This window comes from Cervus elaphus, chromosome 5 (assembly GCF_910594005.1).
Source record: "Cervus elaphus chromosome 5, mCerEla1.1, whole genome shotgun sequence".
Classification (NCBI taxonomy): Eukaryota; Metazoa; Chordata; class Mammalia; order Artiodactyla; family Cervidae; genus Cervus; species Cervus elaphus.
This window is the reverse complement of record NC_057819.1, coordinates 14747274-14769799: the sequence shown is the minus strand read 5'-3', so window position 1 is coordinate 14769799 and position 22526 is coordinate 14747274. Positions and strand designations below refer to the sequence as shown.

Genomic DNA, 22526 nt, shown 5'->3' with positions numbered 1-22526 from the left:
TCTTAACCATTTAATTTTATTTATATTATTTCTTTTTGGTTGTGCCCTGTGGCATGTGGGATCTTAGTTCCCCTATCAGGGATCAAACCTGTACCCCCTTGCAGTGGGAGCATGGAGTCTTAACCTCTGGAGTGCCAGGGAATTCTCTTAAACTATTTAAAAAATTTTTAAAATTTTGTGTTTATTTATTTTGGCTGCACCATGCAGCTTGCAGGCTCTTAGTTGCCCAACCAGGGATTGAACCCAGGTCCCCAGAGTAGAAGCACAAAGTCCCAACCACTGGACTGCTGGGGAATTCCTCCATCTTAACCATTTTAAAGCATACAATTCAGTGGCATTAAGTTCTTTCACATGTGCCGCCACCACCTCTATATTTCCCAACCATCTTCGTCACCCCCAAAAGAAACTTCATGCCCATCAGCAGACACTCTCATCTCCCATCTAACTAGCAGCCCCTGGCAACCACTAACCTACTTTCTGTCTCTATGGGTCTGCTTGCTTTGGGTGATTCATGTAAAAGGGAGGGTGCAGTAGTGGCCTTGCGTGTCTGGCTTCTCTCACTTAACGTCACGTTTACAAGGTTCATCCGGGCTTAGCAAGTGTCAGTACTTCGTTGGTCTTGTGGTGGAGTAATATGCCATCAGGTGGAGATGCCTCATTTTGCTCATCCATCTACCGGTGGATGGATGTTGGGGTTCCCACGTTCTGACGATTATGCCTATTGTGTATGGGGTTTGATTGTTTTTCATGGTATGAACAGCCTCCTGTGGGCGGTGCTATTATTATCTTCATATGGAGGAGGAAGTTACAGTCTCGGGAGGCGGTTTCCTAGGACGTGAAGCTGGGGTGGAACCGGCAGCTCTTGGCAGCAATGGGTTTAGCTCCGCTTTCTGTCTGGTCGGGCACACCTCTGTGTTTTAGGACTTCGGCTGATGCCAGGGGTTGAGTCCTGGTCAGTCTGTCAGGATTCAGCAGGCCCTGGGAGGCACTAAGACCTTCCCGGTGATGCCACTTGGCATCCTGGCACGTGCATCCAGGCTGGCACTGTTGGGGGGACCTGAAGGAGGCAGGGTGGTTCAAGGGTGCCCCCCGCAAAAGCAGCCAGCATGCTCTCTCGGTCACCCCTACTTCTCCCAGCTGAGTCTTGAGCTCCCTTCCCTGCCAGGAGCACTACACCTGTGGGCCTCTCAGCAGGTACCCCGCTCCATCGTCTGCATCACCTTCCATTCGGTTGCCAGGTGCCTGGGCTCTTGTTTTGTGGCTTAGCATCCTCTGGAAACTCAGGGTGAAGTCTGAATGCCGTAGTCTGTTGTGTGTGCCCGCCCCCCACACCTCTGTTCTTAGTCTGCCTTCTGCCCATGCTCAAGGGCTTGGGGCTCCTTGAGTTCCTCCCGTTCTGCCTCCACCAGCCCCGCCTCCCCCACCGGGCCCGCCGCCTCTGGGATCCCAATGGCGTCACCTCCCAGCCCACCCCCGTGGACTAGCAGCCCCACTCCAGCCCTGATGCTCCTTGGCCAGCAGCCGCCCCATTAGGGTCCTGATCACAGCGAGGTGAGGGCTCTGCCTTCTGTGTCTGTGTCCTCAGCGTCCGGCGGGTGCCCAGCAAACCAGAGGCGCTCGGTACATGTCTCTCAATGAGCGGCAGGGGCACCGGTCAGGGGATGAAGCAGACACAGCTGTACCCCGGGGGCGTCTGTCAGGCCCCCACCCCCCTGAGACCAGCACAGGTTCTGGAAGGAAGGAGCAAGTGGTATTTTGTACGCCTGCCACCAGGCTCGAATGGTCCTGACCACCCATAGTGGACGCGGGTGAATGCGGACCTCCCATCTCCTCCCGAGTCATGTAGGGGAGGCTGGACCCTGCAGGGGATTTGGGGCTGCCTTCTCTCTCCTAGTCTTCTCCTTCCCTCCTTCCTGAGTGTTGTCTCTGACCTCCTAGTCTATGCGATTCTCCTTCCCCCGGTGAGCAGAACCCCTCCTAGCGTAGCAGAGAGGCAGGCTGAGTGGCGGGGCCAGGGCCAGGCAGAGACCCCATGTCCATTGGCAGCCACTCCTCACTGCTCTACATCCCCTGCCCCTGCCCAGCACTCATCCAGTCTGTGTCTGTCGATTTGCCTACTCTGGCCTTTTCACATAAACAGAATCACACCTGTGGGCTTTTGTGTCTGGTTCCTTTCCTTCAGCAGGATGTGTTCAGGGTTCGTCCACGTTGTAGCTGGTGTCAGTACGTCGTCCTTTTTTATGGCCGAATAATAGTCCACTATATGGATAGAGCACACAGTTATTAAATCAATTCTAATCAAATATTCTTTGTTTCCTTAAATATGTAGGTTTTTTTTTTTTCAGTAAACAAGCAAACTGATTAATGGGAGGAAAGAAAAGATTTGTGTTCCTGGCCTTTTTCCTCCTTCAGTTTTATTGAGATATAGTTGATATACAGCACTATATAAGTTTAAGGTGTACAGCATAAAGATTTGGTTTACATATATCATGAAGTGATTATCGTAATAAGCTTAGTGAACAGCCATCATTTCTATAGATTCAATTAAAGAAGAAACAAAACATTTTTCTTGTGATGAGAACTCTTAGGATTTGCTCTCAATAACTTTCAGGTATAACATACAGTGGTGTTAATTTTATTTATCATGTACTATCATCCCTCGTACTTATTTTAATTTTTATATTAGAGTATGGTTGGTTTACAATGTTGTGTTAGTTTCAGGCATACAGCAGCGTGACTCAGTTATCCGTATACATATATACATTCTTTTTCAGATTCTTTTCCCATGTAGGTTATTATAGAAGATTGAGTAGTTCCCTGTGCTATACATTGGGTATAGGACCTATATAGTAGATCCTTGATGATTATTTTATATATAATGGTGTGTATATCTTCGTCCCTAGCTCCTAATTTATCCCTCCCCTCCACCTTTCCCTTCTGGTAACCATATCTTTGTTTTCAATATCTGCAAGTCTGTTTGTTTTGTAAATAAGTTCATTTGTATCATTTTTTTAGGATTCCACATGTAACTGATACCTGTGGTATTTGTCTTTCTCTTTCTGATTTCACTTAGTATGAAGGTGCATCCTTGTTGCTGTAAATGGCATTATTTCATTCTTTTTTTATGACTGATGAATATTCCATTATATGTACCACACCTTTTTTATCCATTCCTCTGGCAATGGACATTTAGGTTGCTTCCATGTCTAGGCTATTGTCAATAGTGCTGCAATGAACTTTGGAGTGTATATGTTTGGTTTTCTTCAGAAATATGCCCAGGGGTGGCCTTGCTGGATCATATGGTAGTTCTGTTTTTAGATTTGTAAGGAACCCCATACTGTTCTCCATAGTAGCTGTGCCAACTTACGTTCCCACCAGCACTGTAGGCGGGTTCCTTTTTCTCCACACCCTCTCCAGCATTTATTGTTTGTAGACTTTCTGATGATGGCCATTCTGACTGGTGTGAGGTGATAACCTCACTGTAGTTTTTATTTGCATTTCTATGATAATTAGCAATGTTGAGCATCTTTTCATGGGCTTATTTGGCCATCTGTATGTTGTCTTTGCAGAAGTGTCTGTTTAGATCTTCTGCCCACTCTTTAATTGAGTTGTTTGTTGTTTCTTTTTTATATTGAGCTGCATGAGCTGTTTTTTTTAATCCACTCACCTGTTGAAGGACATCTGGGTTGTTCCTACGTTTTGGCTGTTGTGCATAGGGCTGCTGTGAGCCTTTGTTTATGGGTTTTTGTGTGGATGTACATTTTCATTTATTGTGGGTACATGCTTAGGAGCAGAATTTCTGGATTCGGTGTAAATCTATGTTTGATTTGAGGAGGAATCACCAGACTGTTTTCCATAGTTGCTGGATCATTTTCCATTCCCATCTGCAATGTCTGAGGGATCCACATTCTCCATAGTATCACCAGTGCTTGGTATTCTCTATTCTATTTTCATTATAGCCATTGAAGGAAAAAAATTTAAATAAGATTACACAAGTAATCCCTATTAATTGCAGGAAAGTTAAAGGACAGATAAGCAAAAATAAGGAGCTAGAGGAGACAAATGTCCTGTCATTCTACCATCTGGAACAATCTACTGTTTTGTTGTAGCCTTTTCCTAATTTTTCCTTTGTACACACTTGTATATCAATGTGTTAATGAGATCTTTCCTGTAAATAAGATCTTTGTTGCCTGTTGGTTTTCCTATATATTGATATTCCATGAACATTTTTCTGTGTCCCACAATATTAAAAAAATTTCCAGCATTTATTTAACCAGTTTTCTGTGGCCCAGCATTTACCCAATTTTTTTTTTACTGTTCGGAATAGGCAATGGTGATTACTCTTATGTATTTATCTTTGAATATTTGTCTCTATTCTTTAGGATTCATTCCTAGGGATAAGTTGCTGGTTCAGAGCACATATGCCAGGCACTGTTCAGCACAAATATCATGTGAGGTAGAGTAATTCTAAATTTTCATTGAGCTATAGATGGAACATAATTCTAGATTTTCTAGTAGCCACATTAAAAACTAATGAAACCAGTGAAGTTAATTTTAATAATGTATTTAATCTAACTAAAATATTTCAAATATAACTAATAGAAAAATTGTTAAGACAATTGCCACGTGTTTTGTAATAAGTCTTTTTTTTTTTTTAAATATGGAACGCTTCACGAATTTGCGTGTCATCCTTGCGCAGGGGCCATGCTAATCTTCTCTGTATCGTTCCAACTTTAGTACATGTGCTGCCGAAGCGAGCACTGTAATAAGTCTTTGAAAGCTGGTATGTTTTTTCACACATCAGCCCATGTTCATAGCCACTTGTGGCTGGCGGCTCTGTATTGGGCCATGCAGATGTATACTTTGCAATTTAAGCTTTTGATACAAAAGTGACAGGTCACCCCCAAGTCCCCCCTTCCCCCCCAACCCTGCCAGCCCTGGATGAGGCAGATTAAACTCCCACCAGTCCCATGGAAGGGTATGTGTTTCCCTCAGGTTGAAATCTAAAACCCCAAATAACCAGGTCCAGATGCCGGCACCGACGTGTCTCCGCCTCCCGTTCCCATGGCAGCTGTGAGCTCACAGTGGGGGTGGGGGGAGCTGAGAGGGGGCTCCGAGTGAGGAGCAGGGAGACATCCCTCAGACAGGGCCTTCCAGGGTGTGACGTGGGCACATGTGTATCGGGGACCCCGTGTAACAGGATCAACCTGGGAGGCTGGTACTGAGGGCGCAGGGAGCCTTGTTAAGGACTGAGCTCTTGGCTCTGCAGGTTTGGGTGTCAAAAAGAGGGAACCCGAGCTGGGGAAGTTTTCCTCCTAATTCCTCTGCTCTCTGCAGCAGGATGGAAAGGTATGTGGGTGCACACGTGTGCGTGCATTCTGGATGCCGTTAGCTGCAAACTCTTCATTAGAGAAATCTGGTCCACGATGGTTTATAGTTTATACACCGTTTCCTGTCTGTGTGGCCCTGGACAGGTCTCAGTGATCCCATCTCTAGGTTGGGGGAAAAGCTGTGCCTACCTGATAGGACTGATTGAGGCTTATGTGAGCCAAGGCTCGTCAAGAACAGAGTCGGGCGCCGTGCCCAGGACACAGCTTGATGAATGCCTCTTGTTAATTAACAGCTATGGTTGTTGTCATGATGATGCACTAACTTTTTAGAAATTTTTATTTCTTTATTTTTGTCTGTACTGGGTCTTTGTTGCTGCGCCCTGCGGGCTTTCTTTAGTTGCGTCGAGTGGGGGCTCCTCTCTGGTTGCTGTGTTTGGGCTTCTCATTGCGGTGGCTTCCCTTGTTGCGGAACACGGGCTCTAGGCGTGCAGGCTTCAGTATTCGCGGCACATGGGCTCGGGAGCTGCGGCTCCCAGGCTGTAGAGCCTGGGCTCGGGAGCTGCAGCTCAGGGGCTTAGTTGCCCTTGGGCAGGTGGAACCAGCCCAAACCCGCGTCCCCTGAGTTGGCAGGCAGGTTCGCCTGGGACCACCAGGCTCGCTTGGACCACCAGGGACGTCCTAACTTACTTTTCGGCGTCTTTACTGAACTGTCACTCATCCCTGCATCTCACCCATTTAAAGTGTGCTCAGCTTTCAGTATAATCAAGGGGTTGTGTAACAATCTAATTCTAGAACATTGTCATCCCCCTCCGAAGAAACTCTTTTGCTATTATCAGTGATTCCTTCTCTTCTTCCTCAGCCCCAGGCAACCACTGGTCTACTTTCTGTGTCTGTGGCTCTGCCTCTCGAAGCGTTTTGTGTAAATGGGATTCTGCCAGGCATGGGCTCTGTGATCGGCCTCTCTCACTTAGCACAGTGTCTTCAAGGGAACTCATCTTTCTTGGAGGTGGTTTAGCAGCATGTGTTTGGCTATGATTTCTGATCATTATTTCTCAACAAATCAGTATATTTTTGAATTTTCTATTGAAATATAGTTGAGTTATAATGTTGTATTAGTTTCAGGTGTACAGCAAAGTGATTTAGTTACATGTTACTCTCTTTTAGATGCTTTTCCATTACGGGTTATTACAAGCTACTGAGTATAGTTCCCTGTGCTATACAGTAGGACCTTGTTTTTCTATTTCATATGTAGTGTGTGTTTATGTTAATTCCAAGCTCCTAATTTATTCTTCCCTCCCCACTTTCCCCTTTGGTTAACCATAAGTTTGTTTTCTATGTCTGTAAGTCTACTTATGCTTTGTAAATTCATTTGTATCATTTTTTAAGATTTCACACATGAGCAATATCATATGAGAATTTCTTTCTTGGTCTGATTTATTTTATTTAGAATGATAATCTCTAGGCCCATCCATGTTGCTGCAAATGGCATCCGTGTATTCTTTTTTTTTTTTTACTCTGTGGGGACTCTAATTGGCCAGTATAATCTGATCACCCAGGCTTCCCAGGTGGCACAGTGCTAAAGAGTCTGCCTGCCGATGCAAGGAACACAAGAGATGTGGGTTCAATCCCTGTGTTGGGAAGATCTCCTGGAGTGGGAAATGGCAAAGCACTCCAGTATTCTGGCCTGGGAAATCCCACAGACAGAAGAGCCTGGTGGACTACAGTCCGTGGGGTCCAAAAGAGTCAGACACAGCTGAGTTACTGAGCATGCACACACACACAGTCTCATCACCCAGAGGGAGACCGTGTGGGGTGTCAGTTACAAACAAAACAAGCGAACTAAATCACACACGTTCTGTCAGACAAACTAAGTTCATATCCTGGGTCTGCCTCTTTTCAAGTGTAGTGACCTTGAGCAAATTCCTGATCCCCTCAGGACCTCCATGTTCTTGTCTGTAAAATGGGAATTGTCTGTCAGTCATAGGGTCATGGAAAGGATTCAATAGTACATGTGTGCCCGGGATGTGTACCTGCCAATGATTGATTCACCATTAACACTATTTGTGAGATCACTCAGCTGTCCCATATGGGACCTACTTAAATCCTTATATGACTAATAAGTATACATTGTATATTATGGAAGATTTGCAAACTATAGATAAGTGGAAGCAAAGCAAACAAGAGTCTTTAATTCCAGTGTTGAGAGATAATTGCTATTATTATTTTGGGAAAACAAGTTGACTTTCATTACTTACATGCATTTATGTTTATTTAGATGTTCCCCCCAATATGGAGTCTTGCTGTCCTTGTAGCAGGTTGTTTTTAGACAACATTATGTTAGAATGTATGTTCCTATTAAATACACAGCTGTCACTTTTAAAGTCAACATCCTTTTTAAAATCTTTTTTTTTTTTTTTGGCTGCACTGCCTGGCATGTAAGATCTTAGTCCCCTGAGCAGGGATTGAACCTTCACCCCCTGCAGTGGAAGTACAGAGTCTTAATCACTGGACCACCAGGGAATTCTCAGCATCCTTCTTTATTGTCTTAATTGGCTAAACATACCATAAAGTGGGGGCTTCCTGGATGGCTCTGTGGGTAAAGAACTAACCTGCAATGCAGAAGACACAGGAGACACGAGTTCGATCTCTGGGTTGGGAAGATCCCCTGGAGTAGGAGATGACAACCCACTCCAGTATTCTTGCCTGGAAAATCCCATGAACAGAGGAGCCTGATGGGCTATAGTCCATGGGGCCACAAAGAGTCAGACATGACTGAACAACTGAGTCCTGAACACCCACTTTATTTATTCTGCTGCTGTGGGGTATTCAGGTAATTTCCAGTTTGTTGTTGTTGTTCAGTTGCTAAGTTGTATCCAACTCTTTGCAACCCCTTGGAGGGAAGCACGCCAGGCTTCCCTGCCCTTCACTGTCTCCCAGAGTTTGCTTAAACTGGTGTCCATTGAGTCAGTGATGTCATCCAACCATCTCATCCTCTGATGCCCCCTTCTCCTCCTACCTTCAGTCTTTCCCAGCATCAGGGTCTCTTCCAGTGAGCTGACTCTTCACATCAGATGCCCGCCAAAATATCAGAGCATCAGTATTCAGCATCAGTCCTTCTAAGAATATTCAGGGTTGATTTCCTTTAGGGTTGACTGGTTTGATCTCCTTGTAGTCTAAGGGACTCTCTAGAGTTTTCTCCAGCACCACAATTTGAAGGCTTCAGTTCTTCAGCTCTCGGCCTTCTTTATGGTCCACCTGTCACATCTATACATGAATACTAGAAAAACCACAGCTTTGACTATACAGACCTTTGTTGGCAAAGTGATGTCTTTGCTTTTTAATACACTAAGTTTGTCATAGCTTTTCTTTCAAGGAGCAAGTGTCTTTTAATTTCATGGCTATAGTCTTGTGTTAGTATGTGCTAAGTCGCTTCAACTCTTTGCAACCCTATGGACAGTAGCCTGCGAGGCTACTCTGTCCATGGGATTTCCCAGGCAAGAATACTGGAGTGGGTTGCCATTTCTTCCTCCAGGGGATCTTCCTGATTCAGGGATCGAACCTGCATCACTTACATCTCCTGCATTAATAGGCGGGTTTTTTACCACTAGCACCACATGGCTGCAGTCCAGGGCTCTTCAAATCATACTGCCATGAAATCCTTGTACGTGTCCTCTGATAGAGTGCAAGTATGCTTTTTTTTTTTTTTTTTTAATTTGGCTGTACTGGGTCTTAGTTGTGGCATGTGGGATCTAGTTTCCTGACCAGGGATGGAACCTGAGTGCCCTGCATTGCAAGCACAGAAATGCATATTTGGGACCACCAGGGAAGTCCCAGCAAATATGCATCCCTGTTGGGTGCACGGGCCAGACCACGGAATATGTGAATGTCTCTGCTAACATACATGTCATGTGAATGGCTATATTTTCCCCCGGAAAAGTAGTGACTGTCCCCAGGGCTTACCTAACCTTTCTGAGCATCAGTTTCTACATCTGTACTATGGGATGCGGCCCCCTCCCACAGTTTCCTGAGAACAGATGAGCTAATACGTGGAGATATGTCCCACTCCCCCAGCACATGGCAGGCCTTCAGGATGGCTTGGTCATTGTAGTGATACTTTCTAGCCAACTACAGCTTCTCAAGAAGCTTGAGAACTCTGAGTTGTAGATTCTTGAAGAGATGACAGCTCGAGCCTGAGGCCAAAAAAAAAGAACATGAAGTAACGTGACCACTTGGCCCCAAATATTAGCAGCCTTGAACAGGAAGAGAAAAGGTGCTTGAGGGATGAGAGATGTCAAGAGGATGGTGGGAGGAGCGAGCCCTGCCCAGGCCAGCGGTTGTTTCAGAAATTTTTGCCTAAACTGTACACAGTCCCCCGGGCTCCTCAGGTGGCGCAGTGGTAAAGAATCCAGCTGCCAATGCAGGAGACACAGGTTTGATCCCTGGGTCAGGAAGATCCCCTGGACGAGGAAGTGGCAACCCACTCCAATATTCTTGCTTAGGAAATCCCATGGAGAGGAGCCTGGCGAGCTGCAGTCCATGAAGTCGCAGGGTTGGGCACAACTTAGCGACTGAACACATACATAGTCCCCAGACACCAGACTTGAGGGCCTCGAACACCTGGATGTTCTGGGAAAAGAGGCAATGTTGCGTAGCGGTTAAAGGTGGGGGTCTTTGAAGTTGGGGAGACTTGGGGTTGAATCCCAACTCTGCCAATCACAGTTGTGTAAGCACAGCACCCTCCAAGCTGCACTTTTCAAACGATGCAACAGAGGAGAACAGTATCTGTTCACAGGATGTTTTGAGGAGGAAGTGAGAAGGTACACAGAAGAGTCTAATATTGTGCATTTCACAAAACAAGCATGTGGGTGGAAACCCTCTAAATCCTGGAAACCATCAGGTCCAGTCTCAGCTGTGGAAGAAAACAGGGCCCATCCACTAAAAATGGTAATTAAAAAAAAGCAAACCTGTGTGTGGGTTTTCTGAAAAAATTGGGGATGGGGAGAGGAGGAATTGGATGAAGACAATTCAGTTGGTAAAGAATCTGCCTGTAATACAGGAGACCCGGGTTCGATCCCTGGGTTGGGAAGAACCCCCAGAGAAGGGAATGGCAAACCACTGCAGTATTCTCCCCTGGAGAATTCCATGGACAGAGGAGCCTGGCAGGCTACAGTCCTTGGGATTGCAAAGAATCAGACATATAGACACCTGTGTGTTCTTTAGGGGCTTCTCAGGTGGCGCTAGTGGTAAAGAACCTGCCTGCTAATGTAGGAGATGTAAGAGATGTGGGCTTGATCCCTGGGGCGGGAACATCCCCTGAAGGAGGAAATGGCAACCTACTCCAGTATTCTTGCCTGGAGAATCCCATGGACAGAGGAGCCTGACAGGCTACAGTCCACAGGGTCGCAAAGAGTCAGACATGACTGAAGTGACTTAGCTTCAAAAAGTAGTCTTCCATTTATTTATTTATGTTTCAGGTGTGATGGGTTTATTTTATTTTATTCTCATGCAAAACCAAAGATTCCACTACTGCACAGAGACCAGTATGTTACAAGGTCATGAAAAAGTGGTGTGGGAATTGCAGGACATGATGGACAACCAGAGGGTCAGGTCATCTCCTTTGTACATGACTACACTGTCCTGAGGAACACGTTGAAGGTAACACTGCGGAACTGACAGGTGGCATGAACGTGGAACCTCTGGGCATGCCTTCAAACACGCCTCCCCTTAGGATGGGCTCAGAACCTAGGCTTCAGTGTGGGGAGAGCCAGAATTCTTTGGAAGAATAAAAAGTTCATGCTTTTGAAATTTCACAGAAGAATTTTAAGGCCCAAACACATTTCTCTTCACCTCCAGGGACAAAGCTGATGCTTTACTCCCAAACCACATTAAGCTTCCAGTTCCAATCCCAGCCCGACTTTGTGTCCTCCTGGATTGATGTTCTTTCCATCAGTTAGAGCTGACAGGGTCAGTTTCCCTCCAGGTTGAAGGGTCTGAGTGTAACCCAGTCAGGCTGGTATTATTTATTCTAGCAGAGAGAGAAGTTCTAGAGTCCAGCATGTACTCAGCAGAGATGCCAAAGTGGATGTTGTTCCTCTCACCCATCCACGTGACATTTATTAACATTTCAGTCTTGTTGCTCACCTTCTGATAGATGGACCCTCCAGATTTGTGCTGTCGTTCACGTGAACGTGCAGCTGGAAGTCTGCGGCCTTGTAACCCAAGGCAAAATTATTCTGTGACAGTTTGGAATCAGCCGTGTCAGAACTCATCTGATAGCAAGTCAACCTTCAAAGGCAAGCACAGCCCAGCCATAGATGGTTGGTCCAGAAAATTCTATATCAACATGACTGCCAAGACTGAGACAATCCCATTTATAGGAGGCCTTCAATTTCCCACTTTTCTTTCCTGTGTTCGGTACAAATATGGTATTAAGAGTCAGTTTCAGTCCTTCAGCCAACTTACTCTCCCAGGCGATTTCTGTCCCAGGAGTATTGTCTGTGTTTCACTCTTGGGTGAAGGTCAGTCCTTGGTTACCAACCTTGTATTTGCCTCTAGGTTGCCTGACGCTTTCCCTGTATCCGTGTAAGCATTAGCAGAAGTAGAAAATTCCACTCCACTATGTGACTTGGTTCCCAGATCTATTTTGACCATGCCAAATCCATATCCTTTGTTGAAGACATCTTTAGCAGTCTCTCCTAGGTCACAGTAAGTCGGTTACCCCATCTCCGACCAGAGGGCCTATCCGCTCTGCCCGGGGCACCACTGAAGGTCTTCCGATCCGAGAATGTAGGATACCTTTCCGTCTGTTTGTGGCATCTTCGATTGCTTTCAGCAGTGTCTTGTAGTTTTTCAGATTACAGTTCTTCTGCCTCCTTGGGTAGGCTTATTCCTTAGGTATTCTTTCTGGTACAGTGGGATTATTTCCTGAATTTCTCTTTCTGCCCTTACGTTGTTGGTGTATAGGAATGCAAATGATTTCTGTGTAACTAATATTGTATCCTGCAGTTTTACCAAATTCATTGAGCTTTAGCAGTTTTCTGGTAGCATCTTTAGGATTTTCTGTCTATAGTATCATGTCATCTGCAAGCAGTGACAGTTTTACTTCTTTTTCCAATTTGTGTTCCTTTTGTTTCTTTTTCTTCTCTGATTGCTATAGCTAGGACTTCCAAAACTGTGTTGAATTTAAGTGGCAACAGTGGACATCGTTGTCTTGTTCCTAATGTTAGAGGGAATACTTTCAGCTTTTCATCATGGAGAATGATGTTAGCTCTGGGTTTGTCATATATGGGCTTTTTAATGTTGGGGTAAGTCCCCTCTATGCCCACTTTCAGGAGAATTTTTATCATAAATGGGTGTTCAATTTTGTCAAAAGCTTTTTCTGCATCTATTGAGATGATTATATGGTTTTTATTCTTCAGTTTGTTAATGTGGTATATCACCAATTGATTTGAGGATATTGAAGAATCCTTGCATCCCTGGGATAAATCCCACTTGATCATGGGGTGTATTCTTTTTAATGTATTGTTGGATTCAATTTGCTAGTATTTTGTTGAGAATTTTTTTTAATATTTATATACTTATTTATTGGCCCTGGTGGGTCTTCATTGCTGCACACAGACTTTCTCTTGTTGCGTCAAGCGGGGGTCACCCTTCATTGGTGTGGGGACTTCGCATCATTGCAGAGCACAGGCTTTAGGCATGCCGGCTTCAGTAGTTGCAGTGTGTGTGCTCAATAGTTGCGGCTCCTGGGCTCTAGAGAGCAGGCTCAGTAGTTGTGGCACATGGGCTTAACTGCTCCGAGGCATGTGGGATCTTCCAGGACCAGGGCTCGAACTGATAGGCTTTGTGTTACAAGGCAGGTTCTTAAGCACTGGACCACAGGGAAGCACTGGACCACAGGGAAGCCCTGTTGAGGATTTTTACATTTATGTTCATCAGTGATGCTGACCTACAATTTTCTTTTTTTGTGTGGTGTGTTTGTCTGATTTTGGTATCGGGGTGATGGTGGCCTTGTGGAATGAGCTTGGGAGTGTTCCTTCCTCTGCAATTTTTTGGAAGGGTTTCAAAAGTATAGGTGGTAACTCTTCTCTAAACATTTGATAGAATTTTCCTGTGAAGCCATCTAGTATTGGACTTTCGTTTGTTGGAAGATTTTTAATCACAGTTTCAATTTCAGCACTTGTAATTTGTCTGTTCATATTTTATATTTCTCCACGGTTCAGTCTTGGAAGGTTGTACCTTTCTAAGAATTTGTCCAGGAGAGTTCTTTGGCATTCCAGTGGTTAAGACTCCACACTTCCACGGCAGAGTGTGCAGGTGTTCAGTCCCTGGTCAGGGAACTAAGATCCCACATGCCATTCGGGGCCACACAGCTGAAACAAAACCAATAAATAAATAAATAATCTTTTTTTTTTTTTTTAAGAATTTGTTTCTTCTAGGTTGTCTGTTTTATTGACTTACAGTTGTTAGAGTAATCTCTTATGATGCTTTGTATTTCTGTGATGTCTGTTGTAACTTCTCATTTTTTATTTTATTTGAGGCCTTTCCCTTTTTTTCTTGATGAGTCTGGCTAAAGGTGTGTCAATTTTCTTTATCTTTGCAAAGAACCAGTTTTGAGTTTCATTGATCTTTTCTTTGGTTTTCTTGGTTTGAAACAGAGGTTTCATTTATTGCTGCTCTGATCCTTATGATTTCTTCTACTAACTTTGGGTTTTGTCTGTTCTTTCTCTGGTTGCTCCAGGTGTAAGGTTAGGGTGTTTATTTGAGGTTTTTCCTGTTTCCTGAGGTACCATTGTATTGCTATAAACTTCGTTCTTAGAATTGCTTTTGCTGCATCCCATAGGTTTTGGATCATTGTGTTTTCATGGTCATCTATCTCTAGGTGTTTTTTAATTTTGTCTTTGGTTCCTTTGGTGATTTATTTAATTTTGCATATGAGGTGGATATTCACTAAACTTAAACGTGGTCACTGTTTCACTCATTGTGTGAGTCAAATCATTATGCAGTACACCTTAAACGTCTACAGTGCTGGGCTGTACATCAATTATATCTCAAACCGGAAGGGAAAAAAAAATGAAACAGTTGAGGTTATGTAAATACCTCGCCCACAGCGGCAATGATCAAAAGTCTGTTTCTTTTCCTTCCACTTCCCTGCTTTCACCAGATTCTCTGTACTCTTCTGACTACAGGTCTCCCCCGAATCACTCCCGGCACCAGCCTGAACCATCTCGCCCTCCGCTCTTCCTCTATTTCTTAATACGTGACACATGAAGCCCCTTTCTCACCGGGGAAGACACCCATCTTCAGGAGTGAGAGGGGAGAAAGCCAGACAAGCTGATACGATCTCTTTTAACGAGCTGAGGAAGGAGAGGGTGACCTGGTTCACGTTCGTCCTGTTCGCCAGGAGCTGTTATTAGTAGTAATTGTCCTGTTGCTGAGGGGGTCAGAGCCAGTAACCCCAGAGCGGTGTTACCAGGAGGAATGGCAGACCCTGTCTGCTCCTGCATCCCGCGCTCAGTTTTGCCTTGGTGGGGCATGGCCCGAGAATGAGCCAAACAGGTGGGGGGGGATGAGGGTGCAGCCTGCCTCCGGCAGCTCTGAGTTCAGAGGTCAGTGATGTCTTTTCTTTCCTTTTTTATCCCCCCACAGTCTCATCAGACCAGATCGAGCAGCTCCACCGGAGGTTTAAGCAGCTGAGCGGAGACCAGCCCACCATCCGGTAAGACCGGCAGTTGGGTGTAGGCGTCGGGCGGGGCCGTGGTCCTTGGGGAGGTCCCTCTCCATACATCTCTTACCCTGAGTGCTAGCTGGCTCTGCCGAAGCCCCTGGGTGGCCCCATTTCCTGAGACAAACTTGTAGTTCCCTCAGTGCTTTGGGTCCCTTCTAGACAAGCTGTCCTCAACTTGGGGGGAAGGAACCCCGACTGGTTCTAACTGGGGTCAGAAGATTATAACTGGAGGGAAGACAAGGGGGATGAAAAGCTGGTTGTTCAGCCACTTTACCCCGACTTCCCTGGAACCCCAGGCACACAGGGCCGGCCTGTCGAAGGCCAGGCACCAGTGCCAGGCACCCTGGGGCGAATCGGTTGCGGTGTGCCTCAGTTCAAGAGTTGGATGCCGTCACGAGGGCCTCTTGACTCTGCTTCCTCTGGTTGGTAGTTCCAGCCCCAGACAAGAGGGTGGACGGCAGCTGTGGATTTCTGTCTCGGAAAACCACCATTTTACGTCGCGTTGTTTCATGGGAATCTCTTAGAAGGTGTGTGGTTTAACTTTTTTCTGAGAAGGAATGCCTCGGACCGTGTGTCTCCTCCTGGGAGAGAGTGGCGGCCGTGTCATTTCCAACCAGGCTGTGAGAGGTCCTCATCAGTGAGTTGATCTGACTTGGTGAGGAAGATGCTTCAAGCTGACCTGTTTCCAACATAAAGTGAATGCTGTCCTGCCACAAACTATCTAACAGATGTAGTCTCCTAAAATAGGCATGCAGAGTCTCAAGGTTACAGACTTGGAACTTTAAACCTTTTAGTAGTCCAGGAAAGCGTCTTGTTTTCTTAGTAAGTGGATTTAAAATTGACCCAAGTTTTAATGGAAAACAACATGTAAATACTGTCCACTTTGTCTCATCTGTCTCAACAAAGGCATGTTGGTAATCCAGTGCGTCCAGTCTTAAGAGCATCTGTTTCGAGAGCTCAGAGTCTGGTGGTCTCAAGGTTCTGGGGGCCATCGGTCTTGATTTGATTGTATCCAAGTAAATTAAATCAGGACTGACTTTTTATTTTGTAAGGTTTGTTTATTTATTCACTTATGATTCTGCTGGGTCTTTGTAGCTGTGTGTGGGCCTTCTCTGGGGCCTCTGGTTGCACCAGTCGGGGACTCCTCTTTGTTGCAGTGCTCGGGCTGCTCACTGCGGTGGCTTCTCTGGTTGCAGACCTCAGGCTCCGGGCGTGCGCGCTTCAGTAGTTGAGTCTTGTGAGCTCTTGTGCTCTGGCTCAGTACTTGTGCCACACGGGCTCAGATGCCACACAGCATTTGGTATCTTCCCAGACCGAGGATCGAACCTGTGTCCCCTGCATTGGCAGGCAGGCAGATTCTTAGACCACCAGGGAAGCCTAGGACTGGCTTCTTGAATTCTACACGGGAGACAGTAAAGCGTCTGCCTGCAATGCGGGAGACCTGGGTTTGATCCCTGAGTCAGGAAGATCCCCTGGAGAAGGAAACTGCAACCCACTCCAGTACTCTTGCCTAGAAAATCCCATGGACCGAGGAGCCTGGTGGTCCATGGGGTCGCAGAGAGTCGGACACGACTGAGCTTTCCTTTCCTTTATTCACTCAGCCCAGTGAAGAGCCCACCAGAGGATCCCCTGGCTTCCTATGGGGTCACATGCCCAAGGCTGAGCCAATCACTGTTGCCGAGGGTTGGAAATGCAAACTTTTTTCCCCAGAGCTGTGAGTGAGTGGGGCGGGGTCACCTGCCAAGGGCAGGGGTAGAGTGTGGGGAGGTTTCTCAGGGCAAGGTGGGCTTCCTTGGAACAGGGGCTGAGGAATGGATGCAGGTGAGAACGTTGGATGTTGGAACATGGAAGTGTAAAGGGCATCCTCCGTTTCTTTAGAAGTTCATGGGCACATGTGCTGAGCCAGGCGGGCAGTACCTGTGCTTGGGGGACAGGACCATCATGCAGCTCTTGATCGGGGGTGTAATGGCGGAGCCCTCTTTCTCAAGATGATTTTCCAGCATGCTGTGCCCCCAGCCTGTCACACGCTGCCCTGGGCTTCTCGTTGTCATGTGTCTTGGGTCCATGGGCCTTGGCTTGGTGAGAGGCCTCAGGTTCCAGTTCCACATGTGTATGCTTTTCAGACTAGAGGGAAGCAGAGGCAAAAACCCAGCCTTGGGAAACAGATCATATTTGAAACATCTGTGTCTCTGGTTGGTTGACTTTTGGGTTAGTTGCTGTGTTTCTCTGAGCCTGTATCCTCTGTAAAGTGAGTGTGGTCACTTGGGATTTGATGTGAGCATTAAAGATGAGCAGACATACATGGTCTGTTTCTGTTCTGAACTGGGTTCCTTGGCATTTGGCAAACGGGACTGTCATTCCAGCCGTTGGTGAGGTCAGGAGGATGCACCCTGAGATGCCCAAGCAGTGGCCCTTGATCCTCAGGCTGGAGTGGAGGTGGGGAGGGAAGGTGCTGTGAGCAGGAAGCCCCTCCCACTTTGAGGCTCCAGCTTTGGGGCTCAGACCGTGTGGCCCAACAACCCCTCATGGGCTTTTCCAAGGATATACTGACACATTGAGCTCTACACGGCTTCCTTTTTTTTTAAAATTTTATTATAGTATAGTCAATTTACAATGTTGTATTAATTTCTACTGTACAGAAAGTGATTCCGTTTTACCTGTATATACTCGTTTTTACCCGTGATGGTTTATTTCAGGATATTGAATATAGTTCCCTGTGCTATACAGTAGGATGTTGTTTATCCATTATTCTTTTGTTGAAGTATGGTTGGCATACAGTATTGTGCTAATTTCTGCTGTACAGAAGAGTGACTCCATTATACACATGTATAGATTCTTTTTTATATTCTTCTCCATTATGGTTTATCCCAGGAGATTGGATGTAGTTCCTTGTGCTATGTAGTAGGCCTTGTCCTTTATCCATTCTAAATGTAATAGTTTCCATCTACTAACCCCAAACTCTGACTCCATCCCTCCCCCAACCCTCTGCCCCTTGGCACCCACGAGTCTGTTCTCTATGTCTGTGAGTCTGTTTCTATTTTGTAGGTAGGTTAATGTGTGCCATGCTTTGGATTCCACGTTTAAGTGGTATCATATGGTATTTGTCTTTCTCTTTCTAACTTCACTTACTGTGAGAATCTCTAGTTGCATCCATGTTGCTGCACATGTGGTTATTTCATTCTTTTTTATGGCTGAGTTTCCATTATGTATATGTACCACATCTTTAGCCGTCCCTTTGGCAGTGGGCACTGAGTTTGCTTCTGTGTCTTGGCTATTGTAAACAGTGCTGCAATGAACATCGGGGTGCATGTATCTTTTTGAATTATGGTTTTCTCCAGACATATGCCCAGGAGTTGGGATTGCTGGATCATATGGTAGTTTTGTTTTTAGTTTAAGGAATCTCAGTGTTGTTTTCCATAGTGGCTGCACCAATTTACATTCCCAGCAACACTGTAGGAGGGTTCCCTTTTCTCCTCACCCTCTCCAGCATTTGTTATTTGTAGACTTTTTAATGACAACATTCTGACTGGTGTGAGGTGATACCTCATTGTAGTTTTGATTTGCATTTCCCTCATTAGTAATGCTGAGCCTCTTCTCATGTGCCTGCTGGCCATCTGTATATCTTCTTTGGAGAAATGTCTGTTTAGGCTTTCTGCCCCTTTTTAATTGGGTTGTTTTGTTGTTGTTGAATTGTATGAACTGTTTGTATATATAAGCCCTCGTCAGTCACATCATTTGCAAAATTTTCTCCTATTCCATAGATTGTCTTTTCGTTTTTATAAAATAGTTTCCTTTGCTGTATAAAAGCTTGTCAGTTTAAATATTTCCTATTTGTTTGCTTTCATTTATATTGACTTGGGAGACAAAAAAAAAAGTTGATATGATTTTATGTCAGAGAATATTTTGCCTGTGCTCTCTTCTAGGAGTTTTATGATGTCTTATGATTATGTCTTCAAGTCATCTTTTAGTTTATTTTTGTGTAGAATGTGAGGATGTGTTCCAACTTCATTGATTTACATGCAGCTGTTTAATTTTCCCAACACCACTTGCTGAAGATTGTCTTCTTCCCATTTTATATTCTTACCTCCTTTGTCAAAGATTAATTGACCACAGGTGTGTGGGTTTATTTCCGGGTTCTCTATTCTGTTCTGTTGATCCATGTGTCTGTTTTTGTGATAATACCACACTGTTTTAATTATTATATTTTTGTAGTGTAGTCTGAAGTCTGGGAGAGTTATGCCTCATGCTTTATTTTTTTTCCTTAGAATTGCTTTGGCAATTCTATGTCTTTTATGGTTCCATGTAAATTTTTGGATTATTCTAGTTCTATGAACAATGTCATGGGTAATTTAATACGGATCACATTAAATTTATAGATTGCTTTGAGTAGTATTGGCATTTTAACAATATTCTTCCAATTCAAGAGCATAGGATATCATTCCATTTCTTTGAATCTTCTTTAATAATGTTTTATAGTTCTCAGCCTTTAAGTCTTTTCACCTCCCTAGTGAGGTTTATTCCTGAGGGTTTTCAGTTGTTGCTGTTGTTGTTTGGGGGGGGGTGTAATCTTAAAAGGTATTTTTTTACATTTTCTTTCTGATGATATTTCATTATTAGTGTAAAGAAACGAAACTGCTTTCTGAATGTTAATCTTGTATCCTGCTACTTTGCTGAATTCATTTATCAGATCTAGTAGTTTTTTTTGTGGAGTCCTTAGGATTTTATATATATATAGTATCATGTCATCTGCATATAGTGACAGTTTTGCCTCTTCCCTTACAATCATTCTATATGTAACAGTTTGCATCTGTTAACCCCAAACTCCCAATCCCTGTCTCCCCCGACCTCTCCCTTCCTCCTTGGCAACCAGGAGCCTGAGCTGTATGTCTGTGAGTCTGTTTATGTTTCATAGATAAGTATATTTCATATTTTAGATTCCACATATAAGTGATATCATATGATACTTCTCTTTCTGACTTACTTAATGTAGTAAATGACTCTGGGCTCATCCATGTTGCTGCAAATAGCATTATTTCATTCTTTTTATGGCTGAGCATTACTCCATTGAGTATACATGTTCCACATCTTCTTATCCATTCCTCTGTTAATGGACATTTAGGCTGTTTCCTCATCTTGGTTATAGTGAGCAGTCTACACTGGTTCTTTCCCACCATGAGTGTATGTGCAAATCACCTGGGGAATTTTGCTAAAACGTGGGTTTTGGTTCACAAGACTGGAGTGGGGCCTAGGACTCTGCATTTATAACTATCATAGGCCATCTTGGTGAGGTTGGCCTTGCCTAGCACCTGGGAATGCACCCAGTTTGCCCTCCAGGCTTGAATAGGTGGAGGCTGCACCCCTCCCCCAAGTGCTGAGCGGTCCAAGTGCAGCCTCCTACTTCCCACGCCTTGTAGGTCAAGCCAGGACGTAGGAAAGTTTGAGCTGGTGGCTCTGCCTGCCACCCTGCCCCCCACTTACCCATCTCTTGCACAGCCACCCCCAGGAGCACGATATGCATTGCCCTTCCCAGCCCTGCCCTCAAGTAAGCCCTGAGTATGTCTACCTGGACCCAGCAGGTAGCCACTGCTCCCTAGCCGAGGGCTCCCCAGTCAACGTCACGTCCATGCTGTTTAGCCGGGATCCACCATGGTCTTCAGCTGCTGGGTTTTGCTTTGTTGAGGTCTCAGTGTGGAGACCACCTCCTCCAAGACACTCTCCTGCCCCCTGCATCCCCACAGACCCCTCCTGGGGGTGTCTCAAGCCCACAGATCCTTCCTGGCGGTGCCCCCCAGCCCACAGATCCCCCCTGGGGGGTGCCCCAGCCTAGCATTTGCAGCACAGGATAGTAACTGTAATAGCCCCTCTCCAGCCACCCCCACCCCTTCTAACTGATGGTCGGCCCCTTGGGGGACAGAAACTGGATCCTTTGGTTCTGTTGCTGAGTCTGGGGCTCATAACAGGATAGATGCTCTGGGAGTAGCTGACTGACTGAACGGATGAATGAGAGAGCAGTGAAGTGAGGAACAAGTGAATGAGCACACTGGTATACACGAGATCTGCTGTTATTTACAGCCCTGCCTTCACAGGGTTCACATATTTGTGATGAAAGGATTTATCTGGGGGCCTGGCACGTGGAGACGGTTCACAGATAGTAAGCTCTTATTGTTTCCAGCATGCTTTGTGCAGCCCAAGTCTTTAACATGCACCTTATCCGACCCCATAGGTAGGGGGAGGAACACCTGCTCTCCCCATCTGAGACATGGGAAAGTGAGGCTCAGAGAGGTCACATACCTGGCCCCTGGTCACACGGCTCACAAGTGGAGGAGCTGGGACTCAAGCCTGGTGCTGAGATCCCTCTGTAAGGAAGCTGGGAGCCTGTGCTGTGACTTGCGAGTGTCCAGTAAGGACTCAGTCTCCCTGCCCCGCTCTCTGAGGACCCTCCCCCCTGACGTGCTGGGATGGGGGCATCGTTACTGACACCGCGGCCCCTCTCCAGCGTCTGCAGCCTCTGCTGGGCAGGAAGTGTCAGCTGCACACGGTGACAGGCCAGCCCGGCCTGCAGGAAGGAGGTGACACCCCCCAACCGTAGCGCTAGTGCAAACAGGCCTGCATGAAGGGCCCCCTGCCAGCCCCTGGAGCTGCTTTGCCTGATCCTCATCCACCCTCCAGGGCTGGAGAAGGGCGTGGGGGCAGCTTTTCCGGTCCTCCTAGGCTTTCCTGCACATCCTCCCTGGGCAGTAGGGGTGAGCGGCCCCAGACAGTGTTCTGGCCCCCAGTCTGCCACGGGTTTCCTGTGTGACCCCAGGCTGAGCCTTCAACCTCTCTGATCCCTGGGCACGTTCAGGAGGCCTTGCTGGGATTTCAGAGCATGGAAAGAAGCTTCATTTCTTTAGTGTCAAGATTTGTGAAAGTCGTCGACCAGGGTCCCCTGAGGGTGGCCCCCAGCACCCCAGTCTGGGAGGGGTGTGGGTTGCAGGCCCCTCCGCCCCCTCCTCTGAGAGAGTGAAGGGGCCTGGACTTTTGAATACCGCAGTGCAGAAGGCCCCATTCACACCTGCAGCTTTTATACATAGACTTGTAAGTTACATCTAAAATCTTAACGAAGAATTGTGTCTCTGAATTTATGACTTTAGCAAGTTGAGGGTAGCTTTTAAAAAAATTCCAGAGGGTAAAAACTGCCAAAGTTGATTTTAATTTTGTTGTTGTTTATTTATTTGGCTATACCGAGTCTTATTTGTGGCATGTGGGATCTAGTTCAGTGACCAGGGATGGAACCTAGGCTCCCTGCATTGGGAGCACAGAATCCCAACCGCTGGAGCACCAAGGAAGTCCCAAAAATTGATTTTAATTTTAACCCCCCACTTCCTACCATGTCTGGTCATGTTCCCTCTTTTGCTCAAGATCATGTAAGGACATCCAGCAGTGGGTTTACCCTGAGGCTTTCCAAGTCAGGGCCCCACTCCGTATGG

The 22526-nt window shown here is 45.9% G+C and overlaps 1 protein-coding gene, 1 non-coding gene and 1 pseudogene across 5 annotated transcripts in view; 1 reads left to right on the top strand and 2 right to left on the bottom strand.

Moving 5' to 3' along the window:
* Positions 1-22526, top strand: part of TESC (tescalcin) — a 60707-nt gene that overhangs the window by 12733 nt on the left and 25448 nt on the right. For 3 of the 4 annotated variants that reach the window (XM_043901775.1, XM_043901774.1, XM_043901772.1), the window contains exon 2: positions 14979-15048. In XM_043901775.1, the coding sequence (XP_043757710.1) occupies positions 14979-15048 (70 nt within the window). Of the gene's footprint in view, positions 1-14532; positions 14889-14978; positions 15049-22526 lie in introns of those variants that run through there. The other variant, XM_043901773.1, reaches the window with a different exon arrangement.
* LOC122695777 lies at positions 4655-4761 on the bottom strand. Its single transcript, XR_006341531.1, has one exon. It is a non-coding gene; the product is annotated as a U6 spliceosomal RNA (small nuclear RNA).
* Positions 11216-12041, bottom strand: LOC122695643 (annotated as a pseudogene).